Raw genomic sequence first — 23,100 nt, forward strand, 5'->3', positions numbered from 1 at the left:
GAACAAGCTCCGACGTTCCGACTGTTATCTCGGAGTCGGAACATACCTTGTGCAAAGCGGTACTGCGAGCCCGCAACAGCTGGGCAAGTGAGCAGCTCGGAGTCGGAACACTGTTATTTCGGAACAGGAGGTTCCGACCTACTGTTCATTTTTGCAACAGTTCCGAGACCGGAACAGTTCCAAAATAACTGTTGTGTTATTTTTTACCCATCTCTAGTAGCAAACACGAAGAAGAGAAAGATCAGCTGTTGTTATTTGTTTTGTAGGTGTTGCGTTGAGTTACGAATTTGTGAAGACATTGTGAACGCAAATAACAACAGCTAAAAAGGACAAAACCATTGTTTCAGAATGTCTGAGAGAAAAGTTCTAAATGTAAGTAATACTGGCGTAATGTACATTGATATATAGGTAATTTAATTTATGGACTGTCATAATAACCGTTGTAATAACGCTATATTTTTTTTTTACAGAAATACTATCCACCTGATTTTGATCCGTCAAAAATACCTCGTATGAAATTGCCTAGAAATAGGCAATACACTGTTAGATTGATGGCGCCATTTAACATGAGGTATGTATTACACTAGTGATAATATAGGCCCAGGGATAAAAGGGCCTGATATTCGTATGTGTCATTTCAGTGCTAATCACTTGTCACTAAACTACCTCCTCATCAAATCATACCAAACATTATCATTGAAGGACTAGATGTCACCATCTTCTCTCTTCTTAAAACCCGTACCTAACCTTGTCACTGACAGTTGGGCTGTTTATCGTCGACTGTACCTAACCTTGTCACTGATAGTTACCACTAATCTATCTCATCAAACCCTCTCACTGGCAAGGGGCTGTTTGTCATTAATCTGTCTCTTTATTAAAATACTACCTCACCTTGTCATTAACAGTGGGGCTATTTGTCACTAATCCAGCTCATTAAATCTTATCTAACCTTACCACTCGCAGTGGGACTATTTGTAAGTAAAGAGAAGGAGAAGGGAGGGCTATAGAAGGAAACCAAATCGGTGAGAGCAGCAGAAGTGAACGTCAGGCCATGATCCTCCGTTTGCAACAAAGTTATATTCATTCTTGCTTTTCACTATTTGGGGATAAGTTGAGGTCTACAAAAGTTGAGAGAAGCACTAGCCTACTTGTCAAATGTTTCATAGTCATATCATCTTTTGTACATTATAAGCAATTTGGAAAAATTAACGAACCGTAGGAAAATGCTTAAGCAAAATCAAGTTCATGACCATTGTTAACATTCTCCAGAAAAGCTACACCAAAAAAAGACACAATTTTCTTTCGTTTAATTGCCTTATATGGGAAGTATATAGAGTAGTGATAGCACGTGGTTTTAGTTTGTATTTATGGACATAAAAATCGTTTTATACTTACCTGTGTATTCTAATGCACTGTTGTAGCCCCCCCCCCCTTCCTCCTACTTATCTATACTAATAATAAATCTGTAGCCAAAATTTTTCTGGTAATTTTCGATTTTCCAAAAATAATTGGTGTTAACATGTATAATTAACCATCCTGAAACCGAAAATCGCTTTTCTGAAATTTTTGTTTGTATGTCTGTCTGTCTGTCTGTCTGGATGTTTGTTACCTTTTCACGCGATAATGGCTGAACGGATTTATATGAAAATTGGAATATAAATTAAGTTCGTTGTAACTTAGATTTTAGGCTATATGGCATTGAAAATACTTTATTTAAAAGGGGTGTTATAAGGGGGCCTGAATTAAATAAATCGAAATATCTCGCTTATTATTGATTTTTATGAAAAATGTTACATAGCAAAAATTTCTTTAAAAATAATTTGCGATAAGTTTTATTCCTTGAAAAATTTTGATAGGACTGATATTTAATGAGATAAATGAGTTTTAAAATTAAAATAACGCCATCTAAGATGGTGCAATGAATTAAGAACAAATGACTTCGTCTATAAGGGGCCTTGGACATCAACAATCGAAAGCTATGAAAGATAGCCTACAGAGAATGTTTCTGTGTTTGTATGAAGTAATATCAGAAGCTAAATTAATCGATTTGTATAATTAATTATTATTTCACCATTGGAAAGTGTAGTTTCTCTAGATGGACATAATGCTATAATGTTATTACAGTAACGTCTGAGTAAATCGAGGACAGGTAAGATTAAAATAGCTTCTTATGCACAGAAAATTTGATAGGCTATTTTGTACATTCGTTTTCTGTATTTCTTAAAATAATATTTATGTACACTCATTTTAATCTCAGAGAATTAACGAACAACGAGAGTGTATTGATTTAGTATGCAGTAATGGTACGTTAGCTTAGCAATCCATTATTTTATAATTCAAATTTTAACTATGCTCAATTGAATCGTGTTAAAATACATAAAATATATATGCAATAAATGCAATGCAAAAAAAAATGGTTAATGAGCGAAGCAGATTATCTTGCGCTGTTGTAAAAGTTGTTCCCAGGATCAAACGTCCTATTTTAATTATGTAATTACTTTATATTTATTTCTAACAGGTGCAGCGGAGCGCACGGGTACGGCTAGTTATAAATATAAACTCAAGACATCCAGGACGCATTACTAACCATTTCCCTAACAATTCGTCCTGAACCTCTCGCATGTTAAGAGGGTTGGATAAAAAGTAATGGCAATATTGCTGCTACTATATTAAAATATAATTTCTTTTCTTAGTTCATATTTCGACATTGAATATTAAGTTCGGGTACACCACTATGCAAGTCTTCGCAGCCACCAGATTTCTGATAGCAATATACCATACCTGTTATATAAAGTATATAACAATACACCACAGTTTATGACAAGGTTAGCTAAACCCTCGTCAAAACCTGAGTGACAGGATGAGGTCTGAGGTGACTGCAGAGTCGTATATAATGGTGTACCCGAACTTTATATTCAATGTCGAAACATGTACTGAGAAAGAAAATTCGGGTGCGCTTGTGTACAGGGCAGCCCAGTTTAGGTGTGTGTGTATTAATCGAAAAAAAAAAAAAAAATGTCATATAAACATGCGTCCTATTCTCAATATTTTCTAGCCCCTAATTTTCGATTAATACATACACATCTAAACTGGGCTCTAACCTTAGAGAAATGCCACTGCCCCTGTATGGAAGCATGCCCGAAAATTCTGCTTTCCTATAGCATGCGACTCTGAAATTTCCAACTTGCATTTTTGTAAGTTCTACAGTGCGGAAATCTGTGACATGTTAGGTTAGGTTAGTTCAGGTTTTTCGTAGACCTTGGATATACGAATCTGAGGAAGTTAGATTAGGTTAGGTTAGTCTAGTCTAGGCTTTTGATGTGCCTTGTATATAGGAATCTGTGACAGGTTAGGTTAATTTAGGCTTTTGATATTCCTTGGATACAGCCTACTAAGTGAAGATTTCTTCACATTCCAAACTATCTTCCCTCTGAAAATTAGACCTTTCTTTTTTCTCCACTTCCCCTCCCCCTCCCCCAAAACCTTCAGTGTTGCATACTATGGAAAACCCGAAAATTCTATATTTCATTTTAGTGGCAATTAGAGACTGGATTTTTATGTGCTAAAAGTTAATATTCCTACTATAGTCGCGACGCTGTTATTCCCGGCGTGACTCCTCCTCTTTGCTTACGTCTTAGGAAATCAAGGCTCTATAAAGTCTAGGTAGGTAGTATCGTTCGCCATTTTTGTTCTCTCGTTGCCGAGCTACCAGACGAGGAATCTATTTGCCACACCGTTAAACATTAGCATGTCGTAGCTCCTATGATAATAAATCAAACACACTGTAATTCAGCAAATAATTGAGCGGCAAATAACGTCCTCATGTGCTTTCTGCGAACGCCAACGAAAGAGCCAAAATGGCGGGCGATTATATAAGTTATTAAGTATTTATCCAGCCTTAGGAAATGCTTTACATCTTCATCAGCGAATCACAAGACGCACACGTTTAAATGTAGCTGACCTGCAGTGTGATTGGCTGCCGGAAATTAGAGCGACGGGACTATAGCTATAGTTATGTACGTGTTAGCATTATCCCCAATCTGATATAAATTATACTGCTGTGTTTGAAAGCAGTAGGCAATGGAAGTCATTAGCACTAACTTTTGTGTTTGCGATGTAAGTTCATGCCACTCACTATAATTGGCTAAAGTTTCTGTAACATTGACTTATGGGATGTTTTTCAAACACAACTTCAGTAGAATGATCTGAACCGTTACAAATTAGCAAGCATACTTCACTAAATGGACTCTCTTGTTATACGTACTTCAGAGTGTCCTGAATAAAGTCTGAAAATGGTTCCAACCTACATCACAATCACTCAGGTATATTTAGCATCGTTTTTAACTTTTAATATATAAAAATCCAGGTAGTAGTGATAATGTAAGACAGAAGCTCTCTCTGGAGGGCTAAATAATTTCAGTTGAATTAACGCCATAGTTCGAAAACGTTTTTGTTGTATAATTTTTTTATTGATATATTGTAAAATTAGTATACAGCTTTGTAAAATATTAAACATGTTTTGTGTTGCAGTACTGTACATTATTTTTTTTCTTTTACAGATGCATTACCTGTGGCGAATATATTTACAAAGGGAAGAAATTTAATGCACGTAAAGAGGATGTGGAAGGAGAAGACTACTTAGGAATTCGCATTTATAGATTTTATATTAAGGTAATTAGCCGATTGATTAACATATTTTTTAGACTTACTTGTAATAAAATTAAGAGGTCAGGTTAAAATCCTTTCACTGGGTAATCTATTACTAGGCTGCCATATTATAATAGCTTTTATATGAGAAAGGATTATTATTATTATTATTATTATTATTATTATTATTATTATTATTATTATTATTATTATTATTATTGGTAATTTCCTAGAAGACGGGCAAAATCCAACATGGCTGACGAAAACTACCAAAAACGTTCTGCCAACTATGAAGTTCAAATGTCACCAAACATCACAAAATCAAAGATGGAAAATCAAATACATATTCATATTTTTAAAGAAGAACAAGCCCTCCAGAAAAATTAAAATATATTTAATTTTTCACCTTTGTATTGTTTTGGCGTTTGGTGTCATTCGAACTTAATAGCTGGCAGTACTTTTCTGGCAGTTTTCATCCGCACTTTACCCCTAAACTAAAACATAATAATTTATCACCTTATCAAATAAAATTCAATTCTCATTGACGTCTTCAACGACAACCACTTCACTTCCAGTATATGACACAGGCTTTAAGGCAATCTAAACAAACTATGCAGGCAACGAAGAACTAAACCAACACTTTGTTGTACAGTCAACTTTGCATAAATAATCTATGTATTTACACAAAATGAAATTCTCTTCGAACACTTATTACACCTTAACTTATACAGAAAATTCAGTAAATAATTCCTTTAAACCACACAAAAATAGTTTTATCATTCAACACAATTCTTATTCACCAGCGAAAGAACTAAACCAAAACCGACACAAAATTTAATAGTTTGTTTTAAGTTCACACATTTTTCACATATATCATAAAATGAGAAACTTTCAATAGCTTCAGCCATCAGACACAATATAACACGACTCACGTCAAGCAACCAAGAACAACTGACGTCATTATCCATTCAAAATTAACGAAAATTCTAGAACAAATGGCAACTATAACCAATCAAATCGAAAGAAAATCATAAAATGACAAACTTTCAATAGCTTTACCCATCAGACACGACAAAACACCACTCACGTCAAACAACCAAGAACAACTGACAACGTCATTAGCCATTCAAAATAAATGAAAACTTTAGAACAAATGACAACTATAACCAATCAAATTAAAAGAAAATCACGGCGACACCTGGTATAAAAAACCTAGAACCAACATATAAAAGTCACTAAAAGGTCACTAACATTTAACTCTGAAATAAAAAAAATTGGTAATACTTAGTACATTCAACCAAGTGCCCGTCTTCTATGAAATTACCTTATTATTATTATTATTATTATTATTATTATTATTATTTTTTTTTTTTTAGTGCACAAGATGTCTGCAGGAAATCTCTTTCAAAACTGATCCTAGAAACACGGATTACGAAATTGAAGCAGGTGCCACTCGTAATTTTATGGCCCTTAAACTGGCTGAAGAACAGGCTCAAAGGGAGGAAGATGAGCGGAAAGAAGACGAAGCAACCAACCCAATGAAAGTGAGTAAAAGGACATACAGTTACTTGTGATAAACTGTCGTATGAAAATCTGTTCTGCATGACCATCTGAACTGGTGGAATAGACTGCAGCGCAGTCGATGGCAAGCACGATTTTAATTTATGTACAGTCTATAGGCCTATAGAATTCAGTGGCATTTTGTAGTATAATAGTTCACACGTGGTTGCAGTTTACTTATATCTATAAATTTTACATTCTGAAAATGGCCTTCAAACCATACAACATAGAAAGAAATAAGTATCGAAATATGAAGAAATCGGTTCACTTTTACCATGACATTATTAATAAAATATAGCTAACTTGTGTACAGGACCAGCTGTTATTAGGTTGCATGCGAACTTCCACCACCTTTTGCAATACAGAGCTTAATGGTTATATTAGTGACATTGCTATGCTTGATCCATGTGCATAAGAAAGGACTGATGGCCAGTTTGTCCAAGTAATGTTTAATTTTGCTTAACGAATGTTAAATTAACAGTCTGTTTATTTTGAACGCTTTGTTAATGTATTTTCCATTTGTTCAACATAATTTTGTTTAAGATAACCAACACTTAACTATAACGTCTGTTAGCACTATTTTAACTACTCAACAGCAGTTGGTAATGATTCTACATATGTAAGACAATTTTTGATTGGCTAAAATTAATCTTTAAATTCTATATTATAGAGTGAGTCATGAAACTTGCATAAAATGACAACCTGTTATAGTAGGCCACGCTCCATAAACAGTTGACAAATGAAAGTTGTAGGTGATGTGCTGAATAATAATTACAAAGTAAGGTTATATTTCCTCATTGCTATTATGGATACGAAATACGAAAGAAATAAAATAACACTGATGTATTTAAACAGTCCAAAGTATTTTTTAAATTTATATTACTAGTCATATGCTAAACATTCCCTACAGAGAGACACAAAATATTAATTTCGCAACTTCTGTTCGAACAGCTGTGGAGACATCGGCCATATTTAACTAACTGTTAAACGAGTAACTGCCCGAAATCCTACATTTAAAATTAATAAACTGTTAACAATCTGTTAAACCAAACTGGTGTTGAAAACATACAATTTTTTAATTAACAAACTGTTTAGAGTTTAACAGTCGTTAAATTTTCTAACAATACTTGGAAAAACCGGCCAAGAGAATTCTAATTAAAGGGGTTGCTATGACAACAATGGTGTGTTAAATTTAATATTATAGCATGGCAAATCGTTTCATAATGTTAACTTTATGGCACAAGTTATGCTGTCATAGTAGAATTACTCTTTAGTTGGCTTAGTAATATTTTACGGCTCTGATACAATAATGTGGCACATTATGCATGATTTTCACTAATGATAACCACTATTTATAATGCTGGAGTCCAAAAGAAAACAAATTAAGTATTGTATAGCAATATGAAGAAATATGCTCTTTCAGATTATATTGAAAAAATATAAGGCGTCATTTAGAAAGGTTCTCGATGACTTCATAACTGCCACAACAATAGTCGCAATTTTTTTTTTTTGTTTACTTAAAAATATTCCTTTCTACTCGTAAATACAAGACTTGACATGTCTAAGCTTTTTGTCCGAAATCTCTTCATTTAATTTTAATTAAAATTATGTATTACTTTTGAAAAACTCTGTAATTATGTAACAGTAGTCTTGTACAAGTTTTGTCAGTCTGTTTAAGAAGGTATATGTTTTTTTTTTTTACTAATGTTCGTATTTTGAAAATGTTTTCTGTCATATTTTTAGGATGTAAAATATGAATACTATATTACTGTGTCCTGTAGTTACTGGAGAACCGCACTAAACAATCAAAGCAAGAGTTGGAACTTCTTGAGTCTTTGGAAGAACTGCGGGACTTGAACAGACGGCAGCGATCAGTCGACTACGACACAATGCTGTCCCAATTCGATACTAAAGAAGCTCAGAAGAAGCTTCAAGAGAAACAAGAGGAGGAGGATGAAAAATTCATCAGGTAAACACAAGCGCAGTATAATAATCAATCTATAGCTGTATTTTTGTTTAAGTTTCTATGCTACTTTGTGTTAGTGCATTTCACTGTTTAAAATTTTCTTATATAATAGCAACATGTGTTAGTTGGTTGTCTTTTATCATATGAGAGGGATCCAGGAAATAACGACCGTTTTGTTGTAATAACTAAAAAAAATATATTTATTTGAAAAAACAAAGTCTGTTACGTAACTGAAGCTTCCTTTACTTCTCTACATAATCACCACCTACATTTAAACATTTGTCGTATCTGTTCACTAGCTTTAGAATTCCCGTGTTATACTCCTCTGCCGCCAGTTCATTAAGCCAGGTGTTCACTGTCTTCTTCAACTCTTCATCACTTCCAAAACGCGTACCACCCAGAAAGTCTTTCAGCTTAGTGAAAAGGTGAAAATCGCTAGGAGCAAGGTCTGGACTATAGGGCGGATGATCAAAGATTTCCCAACCGAATTGATCCAGCAATTCTCGAGTTGAAGCAGCAGTGTGCGGGCGGGCACAGATTTTGTGGTAGCCAAGATGTTGTGACACAATTTCACCAAGCAAAGAACGAGAAATGTCAGGAAAGGCAATATGCAATTCGTCGAGTGATGTGCACCTGTCTTGCAAGATTCTGTCATTCACTTTAGTCTTCAGGTCTTCTGTGATGAGTGATGGGCGTCCGGGTCGAGTTTCATCGTGGACATTTGTTCGCCCATTGTTGAACATTTCGCACCATTTTCTCACATTTCTTTCATTCATTACAGTATCACCATACACTTCTTTCAATTGCCGGTAAATTTCTGCAGGTTTCAAATGTCGGGCATTCAAAAATCGAATCACACTCCTCACCTCACAGTCGGCGGGATTATCAATCACGTCGTTCATTTTGAAGTAACACAAAATGCACAATGGCGACTTGTTGCAACCAGTACTCACAACATTATGAGAACACATGTTAGGAAGCCAGTTGACCTTCAAACAAGGAAGAGGAGTCAGCTGCGCGGCGGGTATGCGCGGACGGTCGTTATTTCCTGGATCCCCCTCGTATATGGAATCTCTCAGATTGGAGAAACTGGTTTCATAAACCTGATTTTATGAAGAAAGCTATAAACCATAATGTCACTTCTGAAATAATGTACAGTAGAACATCGATTTTCCGAAACAATTGGGGATGGGGGTGTTCAGATAACTGATTTTTCGGATAACCGATCATTTACAAAAACAAATTGTACCGGTGTCATAGGAGCAGTATGAAACAAAGAAACACTGATATTAAACACAAAACTGTACATACAGTATATATTTTGTATCACACATCTTACAAATAACACAAAAAACTAATTTAGTTTGACAAGTTCAAACTGGTCATTAAAGTAGGCCTACAGAGTAGGAAAAGAAGTCCAAACTTTTTTGTTTGCTTCAGAGCTGAGACTCGTTCTTTTTTTTTTTTCCTAGGTCTGTTTTTGGAAGTTCTAAGAGGAAAGTTATTTCAGAAGAAATAATTGAAACTGTAGACGATGATCAAGCCAGTGATGATGATACATATGAAGCACCAAAGAAAGTTTCGAAGACATCTGATGGGACAGCAAGTTTTATTACACATACACAGGTAATCGACTACTGTATTTTTCATTAGATTTACTGTCATTTCACTGCAGTCTTGCAGGAAGGGAGTTGTAAGATATTTATATGGGCAACCCATCTTTTTTCTGCCCCACACTACGTATTAAAATTCTTGTAGTAATATAGTATTTCTAGCCTGGACATACATTTATACTTTTAAGTAGTAGTACTTGCTAATTATATGAAATCTATGGTTCCAAGGTACACAAACATTGTCTATGAAATCACAGTGTCTGTGATACTATCCATGATTACAGCGTGAATTTTCACTTGGTTCTTACATTTACTGCCAGTATTGCTGGCATCAGTCACATGACAGAGATATTGCAATCAAATGTTAGGAACAATACCTGGGCAATTGAAAGAACATCATTATAATTTTGCTGACACATTCGATTAATATGTTAGGATTTTTTACATGCTGCAAATTAAGCAACATGGCCCCCCTACCATAGAAAGTCATACTGTAGATATCTATTGTCCATCATCCGGTTTGAAACTATGAACCTTGCATATAAAGACTAGTACGGTAACTGTTAGATTATTAGGTTGTATTGATTGGCATACAGTTCATTTTAAATTTCCACATCATCTAGATGCGAGATGAATATACTGTACAGACTCTAATGTACTGTCATCCTCTGAGGAGTTTAGTGCTGAGAGGAATGCGATTCCGACTAGTCTAGCGTGGTACTGGAGTGGGAGGGAACAGTGACAGCGGCAGTCTGGAAGGAAGTACAATCATACTGAAAACATTCGCCCAATTTACGAGAGCAGTATGCCTGTTAGTTTTTTTAACGTATTTTTGGCGAGATTGAGATACAACCCTTCGTACTTATGCGTTCAGAGAAGGAAAGGATTGTAGAAAATTTTATTTATTTATTTAGGCCTATTTATTTATTTATTCTGGTGAAGTTAAGGCTATCACACCACCAGAAATACAAATACAATAAAGTAAACAAAAAGAAAAATCATAATAAAACTACAATAATATAAATGAAAAGAAGACTCATACTATAAAATTTAGTGATTAGTAGAATTGAATTAAATTAGTAAAGTAAACAATTTAAATATACTGTACTGCTGAACTCACTTGAGAAGTATAACTACTTGATTTGTATTTTAAGATATCACCAACAAATGATTTTTGCATACTTTATCTGTTTTTCACGATACCAATCGCACATATTCTAAAATTCCAATAGAATAAAACCAAAAACTTTTCCACAGCATGTTTCCTTAAAAATGACTTGTAACAGTGAAATATTTAACATGAGTAATTCATATAATATTAACATATCTAACATCAGGGAGATGTTTGAGCAAAAATTGCAACAATATATTTAATATATTAATAACAAAACCAATGGCAATATAAAAATTGGAAATCTATCTTTCGAAGAGGTGGAGAAGTTCAAATATTTTGGAGCAACAGTAATAAATAGAAATGATACTCGGGAGGAAATTAAACACAGAATAAATATGGGAAGTGCCTGTTATTATTCCGTTGAGAAGCTTTTATCATCCAGTCTGCTGTCAAAAAATCTTAAAGTTAGAATTTATAAAACAGTTATATTACCGGTTGTTCTTTATGGTTGTGAAACTTGGACTCTCACTTTGAGAGAGGAACAGAGATTGAGGGTTTTTGAGAATAAGGTTCTTAGGAAAATATTTGGGGCTAAGGGGGATGAAGTTACAAGAGAATGGAGAAAGTTACACAACACAGAACTGCACGCATTGTATTCTTCACCTGACATAATTAGGAACATTAAATCCAGACGTTTGAGATGGGCTGGGCATGTAGCATGTATGGGCGAATCCAGAAATGTATAGGCCTATAGAGTGTTAGTTGGGAGGCTGGAGGGAAAAAGACCTTTAGGGAGGCCGAGACGTAGATGGGAAGATAATATTAAAATGGATTTGAGGGAGGTGGGATATGATAGAGAATGGATTAATCTTGCTCAGGATAGGGACCAATGGCGGGCTTATGTGAGGGCGGCAATGAACCTCCGGGTTCCTTAAAAACCAGTAAGTAAGTAAGTATAACAAAACCATATAGGCCTAGGTAAACAATATGTATATGAAATATTCACACACTACTACTACAAACTGAAGACTGCATATTTTTGGAGGATTAATACTTCCCACTCCGCTCGGCTTGGCTGTAGCAACAAAAGAATGTACCTGCAACCCCCACCCACACTGATGGCAAGAATACCTCAGGTCCCAGCGCTAAACTCATCAGAGGAAGACAGTAGTATGATATTTTTTTGCATAGGAACAACATTACTAAAACCTTGTCTTGGTGGCACCTTTTGGCCCAATGTACAGTGATAAGGTCCAGGATTTATATCAACAAAGTCTGAAATATGCGTAATAAAACAATAAATATGCAAAAACATGCAAAATCCAGTTCTTTTTTGTAGGATTTACTATCTTTCTGAACAAAATGTGAATGATGTCTGGTAGTTATGTATATATGCTTATTTATTTGACTTTAAGGTCCAGTGTGTACATTTTATTTCTTTGTTTACCTTACTTTTTCTGATTGCAAAGCACAACTTTTCAAGTTCTCTGTTGTCATACTTTGTTAACTACAGGGATATTTTTTAATGCTGAAAAATGATCGTTCAACATCACATGAGGTTACTGAACAAAACTTTAATGTAGAAATTATGAGTTTGTAAGATTCAGGTTCAAGCAAACCACACTTTCCTGGCACAAGACCTTTGTTTTGAGCACAGTGCTGTAACTGGGGATTTTTAATAGCACCCCGTCTAGATTTATCTTGAAAGCCTCACCAGTAAGCCCTTGTGTGTTGGAAATTTGTTCTGTTAGGGGTCGTAGTACTTTCTAGTAATATGCGTTAGAAGAGCGGTATGTTGAAGTTTTCATGTTCGAGAAAAAGTTTGAAAAAGCGAGAATTGAAAGAAAACATACTGCTCATGTATCGTACATTATTTTGTGCGAAGATCGTTTATTACATACCTGAAAGAGGAATTTCTAATTAGTTGCAATGAAATCTCCATCTTGGTTTCTGTTCAATGACGGCAAATTTGCAAAACAAAAATATCTATCTTCAACATTGTTACTTTAAAATGTTTTCTGTGTTTACTATACTCCAGCAGGCCATGATATACGTCTATGATGAGTCTGGAATCTTGTTGATTTTTTCACAGCTTCCTTAATGTTACTTGCATCACGAATGCAGTAACTTTAGTGGAGTTGTAGGGTTTACTTAATTTTTGCAAATATTTAAAAACAATAATTAATAGTGCAATTTAGGTGAAATTGCAGTGGTAAGTTTCCAATTTATAATTATTACTATATTGAACTTCTCTAAAAATAATATGTTAAAAGCCTAAAGCAGTAAAATCAATATGTCACTTAAGCAGTAAGAAGAAGGAAATTGTTATGTGTGTTAGGTTGGGAATACTGAATGTGGAATTTTAGACTTTCTGCAGATTGGTTTTGTGCGGAAACCAAGCAAATACGCACGATCTCACACAAAATAATTTTGCTGTAGGGAACATGAACACACACTGCTGGCGTGCTAAGTGACAATAAGTGAAATAGAGAAAAGGTTGGTAGGGGGTGTTAGGTAGGCAGGGATATTTGGGAATGCTTCTTGTTGTGCAGTAGTTGAATGAAACAAACACAGGGAATGGTTGTTTCGGTTTTTCCACAGCTATCCTTCATATGCAAGAAGTTTCTAGACGTCAAGTACAGTCAATAAAATACCGTAAAGTTATGTGCTGAAAACGAAACAATCCAGAACTTTTTCCATACAAAATATGCGAATTTTGGAGTTTATACAATAAAATCCGAAAATATAACATAATTATATGCACAATAGTCTGTTGTATGAGTCGACCTGGGTAGCGTAGTTGGTATAGTGCTGGCCTTCTGTGCTCGAGGTTGCAGGTTCGATCCTGATCCAGGTCGATGTCGCATTTAAGCACACTTAAATGCGACAGGCTCATGTCAGTAGATTTACTGACATGTAAAAGAACTCCTGCAGGACAAAATTCTGGCACAACTGCGATGCTGATATAACCTCTGCAATTGCGAGCGTCGTTAAATAAACCATAATTTAATTTAATCTATTATATGCAGGAAAGCCAAAATTATGCACAATTAACTTTGCATGTTAGTCATCACAGATGTTCAAAACATGTACAAAAATGTTTTTTCGTGACTTTCAAGTGGCCAGTAAAAGTGTGCATTTGCATACGAATTCTGGCCCTAGTGATGGTAGTCCAAGTCCGACAAGTGGCTTGGGTGGCATTTGTGAATCCGATGTTGACAGTGGGCCGTCTTGCCTGAGTTCCTGATAGAGTCAGGTCCCGTTTCGTGGACAAGTAGCCTCAAGAGCCCCAAGCCCTTTCTGATCAGCTGATGCTGACAGGTGGACCATCCTACCTCAGTCCCTGATAGAGCCAGGCCTCATCCCCACACGATTAATATAATATGCCCCAAGTCCTTTCTATATTAGCATTGAAAACCCGTACTACCCCCAAGACTTCACCCCAGCCTATTTTTACTATGGTGGATGATAGATGAAACAAGGGGAAGATGGAAAAACCTGCAATGTCTGCTTTGTCCACTGCAAATTCCATCACAACCTGGTCGGGGATCGAACTCAGGTCACCTAGGTTGAAAGCCAGCATGCTAGAACTTGAGTCACATTATAATTGTTATTAGAGGAGAAAAATTCGCTCCTGCACCGGGGATTGAATCTGAGTCCTTGGTTCTTTGTACCAAGTGCTCTAACCATTGAGCTATGCCAAAGTTCAATCCACAGCACCGGATCGAATCCCCCTCCTCTAGTGTTTTTCCATTTGTGGCCTTACTCCATGTTCGACATATGTGTTGACATATTATATTAAGTCAACTGTCATCATACAAGGAGTGCACTCACCGAGTGATTTGGTGGCCAGGATTCCACAGTATTATGCACTGTTGGGCGAAGAATCAACATAAAGATTAATTTTTTGGTTCTACAGAATTTATCTGTTATGGTAGCAACTGTTATTAGAGGAGAAAAATTAGCTCCGGTGCTGGGGATCGAACCTGATAACAGTTGTTACGATAACAGATAAAATCTGTAGGACCAAAAAATACACGTTATAATTTTATTGCAGACTAATTGTTTTCAGACGTAAAAGATGTCTGCTTTATAGGATGAACCGATTACTGGCTGGACTGATTCATGCTGCTTGCCCAATTAATTTCTGTTACTAATAGAAATAGGCGTACAAGTTGTAATGTAAACAGTTAAAATATTTTTACTACAGGTTATAATTTTATTTCTTTTAATTATCAGATCAGAAATAGGTTATTTGATTAACTAGCGTTAAGAGTTTCAAAATTATAGTCTCATATAAACTTAAAACATGTTACAAGTGTATGTATTGCAAATCAGTTCCTGATAATAAAATTATGTATTGAAGATGAAGCTACTCAAACAGTGAAGAAGAAAGTCATAATGATGATGATACTGAAGACTGGGAGTGATAGCTAGAAGAGGATATTGCTAAAGATTGGAATTGAAAATTTGAAGATAATTTTAAATTTTGTAAGTTCCCCCCTCCCCTATTACATTTTTGAATTGTAGGTTGTATTATTACATTGAGATATTTTTATTTTTCCTATAGAACATCTATAAACTTGGGATCGTATTAGATTTGGGTGAGTAGGGTAACACACTAACGAAAAAAAAGGGGAGGGTAATATTCGGTATGAATGGTTTTTTAGAATAGCCACATACCCTTTAATGGTTGAAGTGATTATTTTAGGAATGATGTCATGGAATCCAAATTTTTTGAGTGTGTTAACAGTTAATTATGGTATGATGCCCCTTGCTCCGATCATTAAACCATGCACTTCCCAGGTGCCTTCCATCTGGTATTTTTCTCGAAAATACAGAATAGTAGGCTCATAAATTTGTTGTTTCTCTTTGTTGGCCTCAGATGGTTGGGACAGATGGAGACAGATGCACCACAGATTCAAATAGAAAATTACATTTGATGCGATACTATTTGCAGATGATCTGTCTGTATTATTCAGTACATAATACAGTAAACTGACACCAAAGGGATCAGGCTAGTTCTGGATACGAGATTTTTCCGTATAATTGAATAAATGCAAGTACATACAAAGAAAAGTTCATATTTCATATTGCCAAATGTTGAAACTGCAGCCATATGAAGCTTATTTCTCTATTACTTGCACATAACTGAATAAACATAAAAACTGCGTGGATTTTCCTTATTAAAACACATTACACAACACAAATAATACACTAATTCTAGGTTCGAATATTCACTGAAAATGAAAGTTCGTGCGAACTTCCTAATGTGACAACATTGACGGCCTGAATATAACTAAAACATAAAAACTGTGAATTTTCTTTATTCAAACACATCACACTGTATAAATAATACACTACTTTTAGGTTCGAATATTCACTGAAAATGAAAGTTCGTGCGAACTTCCTAATGTGGCAAAACTGATGGCCCAGACTGTGGCAATCTGGTAGATCTAAACTTTTTTTTTTTGTCCAGCCAAGAGTGCCGTTGTTTTGGTATTGCCGGTTATTTGGATGCCGGGTACAAGGGATTTTACTGTACATGCGTTGTTGGTGAAAAATGTGATATGAAAATTAATACCAGGGGAAAAAATAAAAGAAAAACTTATAGCAATTTGTGGGTAATATCCTGTTTCAAATAAAATTTCCATAAAGTGTAAGTTAACTGAAAAAGTAAGCAACTTTACAAATTATATTTTTCGGATAAATGAGATATTTGTAAATATGATAAAACAGTGGGGATAATTAACAATATTGAAACCTTCCCTGATACGACACACAAGTATCAGATTATATAAAATGTTATCAATACCTATGCTGTGTTATGGAAGTGAGGCATGGACAATGAGAAATAAAGACATAAATCGAATTATGGCAAATAAAATGAAATTTATGAGAGCAACAGCAGTATACGTTTGCTGGAATCATAAAAGAAACGAAGATGTGCAGGAACTTCTGTTGCAACCAGTTATACATTTTATAAATAATTACCAACTGTAGCGGAAAAATCACATATGGATCCACACAGAATATCAAAAGCAATGCTTCATTTCTGTCCACATGGGAAGAGATTCTTGGGCTTTCCAGAAGAGGTGGGCTGAAATTCAGCATTGAGATCATAAGAGGCCATTGGGCCTTATACTTGAACGGATGATGATGATGATGATGATGATGATGATGATGATGATGATGATAGTACTGTTTCAGTTCAATTGTTGCAAGATTTAAATGGAACATGACTTCGCAAATTAATTACAAAAGGTCATTTCTGACGCTGTGGACGGGCTCCCTCGGGAGAAGTGAAGAATACATTTTTTTTTTATATATATATATTATGTATCTTACAATTAGATTAGCCCCACTGCAGTGCTATCTTGGAATAGTAATGTTACTATATTATATACAATGCCAAATGCATGAAATGTGGCACAGATGTGATATGTTCGCTTGATGCAAAATGTGAATAATTTCACTTTAACCAGCCATATTTAAAGTTATTATTATGAAAAATATCAAGTGTAGAAATAACGTCATTCAGATAACTTTAATCTTATTTTATTTTAGACATCTACATCAGCAGCACTGAAACCAAGACCAGCTGAAGTATTAAGCAATAAGAGTATGGGGAGTTTGACTAAGAAAACTGGTCTTACAGGATTGGTTCGCGTGAAATCTTCAAATGATACTGCAACAAAAGCACCTGAAAATAATTCTAGGTCAGAACCTGTCCAAGCAAACTCAAGTTCCAAACAATCGAGCACACAACCAGCTGTTAACGGACTTTCATTGCTGGGATCTTACTCCGGGAGTGACAGTGAATGATGTGTGAAGTGTGGGTTCACAACCAATAATGAGGGTAGTTTTATTTTCTCTTCTTATTTTGTTGTGCACTATGTCTAAGTGGAATAAAATTACATTTTCGTATAAAAATAATATATCATTTTACTGTATATTATGTGGTTGATGTATGAACTTATGTACTCCAGTTTTATTCACGTATACAGAGTGTTTCAGAATAACTAATTTTCAGATGTGATAAAGGGCACATAACGAAACATTTTTTTGTAAAGAAATTATGTCCAGAAATTCTCCCTTATCATGATACCTATAACAATATGAAAGAAATGAGGATTTCAAAGAATCTCAACGTGGAAAGTAACTTGTTTGAATAAGTTTGATACAGTATATTATTCATATATTATGAGAATGGTATTAAAAAATTATAAAAACTGTTCAATAGTACAGCCTCCTTACTATTGCTGCAAGCTATTCAATATGTTATATGCATGTCAAGTAATTCAATATTTTAAACTCATGCATTTTTAAAGATTGGAAATTTATAAACAGATCTGACGAAAGTTGTGACAAATGACGAAAACAGATAACTTCATTTGTTTCCTTGGTAACGAGAATAGCCTGAAAAACAGTAATTACAGATGGGGGGTCAGTGAAGATTTGTACCATATTTCCACGATAGAGAAGTATTTCCAGACACTGCTTTCTTAAGAGAAACTTTTTTTATAATTACATGCCCTCCATCACATCTGGTAATTAGGAACAGTTATTATGAAACACCTCGTGCAATCTATTTCTAGAGAGCACAAAATTAAATCATGACTACTTGAATTTTTCTGTCCTTTCAAAGTTTCTGTCTGCGAGTTCATCATTAGTGTTTCCATGATGCCCTATCTCCCAACATAGATCAGTTTTATTTTTCATTAGGGACGCATTGTGGTGCTGTAAAAATAAATTCCGAGATTTTCGCAGGAATACTTGTTTTGAGCATCCCTGAAACTGAAAAAGTGGTTTTTGGGATGTCATCTATGGAATGAAAGGAAATTTTATTGGAATTGTAACTATATTCTAGAAGGATGAGAGTTTGTAACTACATTCTGGAAGGATAGGAGTTTATAACTATATTCTATAAGGATGGGAATTTGTAACTACATTCTAGAAGGATGGGAGTTTGTGACTTCATTGCAGAAGGATGGGAATTTGTAACTACATTCTAGAAGGATGGGAGTTTGTGACTACATTCTAGAAGGATGGGAGTTTGTGACTACATTCTAGAAGGATGGGAGTTTGTGACTACATTGCAGAAGGATGGGAATTTTTAACTAGATTCTAGAAGGATGGGAGTTTGTGACTACATTGGAGAAGGATGGGAATTTGTTACATTCTAGAAGGATGGGAGTTTGTGACTACATTGCAGAAGGATGGGAGTTTGTGACTACATTCTAGAAGGATGGGAGTTTGTGACTACATTGCAGAAGGATGGGAATTTGTAACTACATTCTAGAAGGATGGGAGTTTGTGACTACATTGGAGAAGGATGGGAATTTGTAACTACATTCTAGAAGGATGGGAGTTTGTGACTACATTGCAGAAGGATGGGAATTTTTAACTACATTCTAGAAGGATGGGAGTTTGTGACTACATTGCAGAAGGATGGGAATTTGTTACATTCTAGAAGGATGGGAGTATGTGACTACATTGCAGAAGGATGGGAATTTGTAACTACATTCTAGAAAGATGGGAGTTTGTGACTACATTGGAGAAGGATGGGAATTTGTAACCATATTCTAAAAGGATGAGAGTTTGTAACTGCATTCTAGAAGGACAGGAGTTTATAACTACATTGGAGATGGATGGGAATTTGTAACTACATTCTAGAAGGATGGGAGTTTGTAACTACATTCTAGAAGACCACTGACCACTCTTTAGTAAATTATAAACGTGAAGTCGTGCATTTATGTTGAAGGTAATGAATTGTTGCAAGTTTCACAAAACATATGAGAAAGCATGTTTCACCTTCATGACACTAATATTTTTTCCAGGGTTTTCCTCTAAATTTTTTCATGCTTAAATCACTAAATAGATTTGTTTGAATATACATCTGCCCTTCATTTGATAAATACGATATTCATTTTTTTTTCAAACTTAATTGATGGATTATGCAAGTTTCTTCCAATAGTTGTTGTGTAGATTGATTTGTAGAGTAAATTAAATTTTCTGATCTCTTTTAATGTCGGAAACCTAACACCATTAACTGTATTTTATTTCTTATGCAAGTTTTTAATCATGCGATGGAAGTCTGGAATCTTTGCAACATTGCTGTGTTTGTTTGTTATTGTCCTATTTTGAGCACCATTGAAATTTCAGAGGACCTGCTGGTATATCTATGTATGACACGGGGAACTTCGGTGAGGAAATGGCTGTATGATAATATTATTTGGAGCTTAATTAATTAGAAACATGATTTTTTTTTACCTGCTGTAAATTTACTGCAAATAGAGATTTGGGGGGGGGGGGGAGGAATTGTTCCTTTTCTGGAATTTTTTCTGAAATAAAGTTCCAGACTGTTCCGAAATATGAGTCTGGTAAGTGAATTGTGTGAGAGCTGTAACTTTGATGATACTATGTTATTTGGACAGAAGTTGTAGGAGACTGTGTGATGTAACACCCTGTTGAGAATGAATGAATGAAATGAACATATTGTACACTCGTACATGACTTGGGACCAAAAGTAATGTTTTCACGGTGTTAAAAGTTCTGTTTGAAAAAGGAATTGATTGTGCTGTATATTATTTCATCATAAAATGTCTACCCTAAGATTTATAAATTGTAAGTGATTTCTTAGTATTGGTTTAAGTTGTTTTTTGAGAACACTGGCTGGAACCATATTGTTCAATCAGACTGTCTGTGTAACAACATGAAACTGTGATAGAAGTGAAGTCTGGCTCTACAAATCAATTCTTTCTTATTCAGAACTGTGGGTTCAGCTCATGTGTTCTTTTTCAGAACTCCTTCATTTCCAGAACTGTTTCAGCATAGAGTTTCCAGACATCCCAGATTTTATTTAAGGGGTTAGATACAGCTTACAGCAGTAAAATTTTGGAAATATTCAACATTTTTTTCCTCCATTACTGTATATTGTACAATGATGAAAATTAGCATGTGTAAAACATTGTCATTCTGCTATATGAAATATATATATATATATATATATATATTTACTTACTTTTACTTTTGAGGGCCTCTCCACTTTTCAGTGGTTTCCCTTTATTCCCATTTTCCATCTGCGTCTGTCATTCCAATCCTGCTCATTTAGTCCCCTATCATTCATCTTCCTCAATATTCCAGCCCTCCATGAATTTCTAGGCCTTCCTCGTTTCCTTCTACTAGTTTGAGACCACTGAAGTAGCACGTTTGGCCACCTCCCCTCATCCATCCTCCTTATATGACCATACCACTGAAGTTGTCTATTCTCAATTCTTGCAATCACCGATTCTTCCATGTTCATTATCCTTCTAACATCCTCGTTTCTTCTCTTTTCCAGCCTGGATATTCTAGCACCTCTCCTTATGCCGTCCATTTAATCCGTCCGGCTATATCATATTTCATGGGAAATGTAGCGTAAGTTGTTTTCCAGTAGTGGGTTGCTAGCCCTCTGCCTAACCCCCAACCTGGAGGACCAGGTAATTTGTAATCGAGGATGTCTTCCCCTAGCCTTTGGAGAACCAACTGCCATCCTGCAAGGCAGCAGCTCCCTATCCTGAGGTAATCTCTTCTGCCTTCTTCACCGTTGAGAGCTAAACTCTTCATCCGCCTAAGAAGCCATTGAATATCCTCTTCTGGAGTGCTTCTTCGTATGACCTCTCTCCTTTGACCTGTCCGGCATGGGAGGCCCTACCAGCAGCTACGCAAAAAAATTATTTACGTTTTTTTTTTTTTTTTCAAAATTCAAAATGGTGGCAGTTCACTGTGCAGTGATGAAGTGTTTCCCTCATAACATAACTCAGAAACTATCCAACATTCTGTGATGAAATTTTTTGTGTGTATTTATGCATGTCATATCTGCAATATGATGCAAAATCACTTCTCTACCTTTGATAGATTGTCCGATAAAAAATAAATTCATTTTAAAAAATGGTCAAATATCAGTATTTTCTTATAACACAAAATCCAGGACAGGCCATATTGTCACTCAGAAGTATCTTCACTGCTTTAATCTTGTTGACTCTAATAATGAAGAAGATTTGGAACATATCCTCTTAAACTGCCCTTTCACAAGCATCCATAGAACTAATCTAAAATCTGCAATCCCTGTAACCTTGGACAATTCTCTCCAGTACATATTGATTACACCTCATCTTTGGAATGTGGCTGCTGAAATATACAACCAGCATCGTGCTTTTTACCCATCATTTGTAAGAAGAGGAAATTCATAGTGAAACATAGTGGAACACGTGTTGTCAGCAAATAGCTGGATACACTACGAAGATTGATTATAACACAAAATAAAAAAAAAAAAAATATTATTTATTAAGAAATGTAGTTGAAAGAACATGATATTGTAAACATGAGTTTCAGCAATAAAATAAAGAGAGAGAACATGAAAAAGTTAACAAGCTTGAGTTATGAGGGAAATGCTTCATTACTGCACAGTGAACTGCCATCATTTTGAATTTTGAAAAAAAAATATATAAACAATTTTTTTAAATCATAAAAATATTTTTTTCAAATCGTAAAAATATATTTTTTTTCATATAGCAGAAGGACAGTGTTTTACATATACCAATTTTCATTATTGTACAAGATACAGTAATGGAGGGAAGAAATGTTGAATATATCCAAAAATTTTAGTGTTGTAAGCTGTACCTAACCCCTTAAAAGAAATACTCTTCAGATTAATAGTTTTTTTTTTTTTTTTCAAGTTTACCAGCTTCAATTGCATTTGTAAAAAGAGTGTTTCCACAATTGACTTTCAAGTGAACAGAATTAAGAAACATATTAATTTTGTTTTGTTAAAGCAGGGTTAATTTCAATATTTGTTCATCTATGTATTGCAAAGCTATTCTTAAGTATCTTAAATAAGAATTTGTTGTTTGAAAGTTACAAATACAAGAATGTTAAATTTAATCCTGCAAGTGAATTTATAAAACGGAAATATGTTTATTAAAAACTGATTAAAATACTATTTCATTAATTTTTCATTGAATGATTTAGATTATTTAGGGGAGACTTGGATAATTTGGAAATTAATTTGAATGGTCATCTTATTGGGAACAACATTTTCTAGTCCAAGGTGCTGTCAGGCAATGATCTAAGTACTTAGAACTCCAATTATGTAGATTGACTGGGAATTGATATGATCTGGATATGCAGAAATCCAGATGATTGGATCAGAAGTGAAA

The 23,100-nt window shown here is 34.9% G+C and overlaps 1 protein-coding gene across 1 annotated transcript; it reads left to right on the plus strand.

Annotated features, from left to right (window-relative positions):
- Positions 1-219: 219 nt before the first annotated feature.
- On the plus strand, positions 220-22,883 carry LOC138697643 (splicing factor YJU2). The gene is made up of 7 exons (XM_069823070.1): positions 220-372; positions 471-571; positions 4,560-4,671; positions 6,024-6,191; positions 7,989-8,176; positions 9,646-9,799; positions 17,468-22,883. The coding sequence occupies exons 1-7, from the start codon at positions 349-351 to the stop codon at positions 17,723-17,725; spliced, it is 1,005 nt and encodes a 334-aa protein (XP_069679171.1). The 5' UTR covers positions 220-348; the 3' UTR covers positions 17,726-22,883.
- The last annotated feature ends 217 nt before the right edge of the window (positions 22,884-23,100 follow it).

Source organism: Periplaneta americana, chromosome 4 (genome assembly GCF_040183065.1).
Source record: "Periplaneta americana isolate PAMFEO1 chromosome 4, P.americana_PAMFEO1_priV1, whole genome shotgun sequence".
NCBI lineage: Eukaryota > Metazoa > Arthropoda > Insecta > Blattodea > Blattidae > Periplaneta > Periplaneta americana.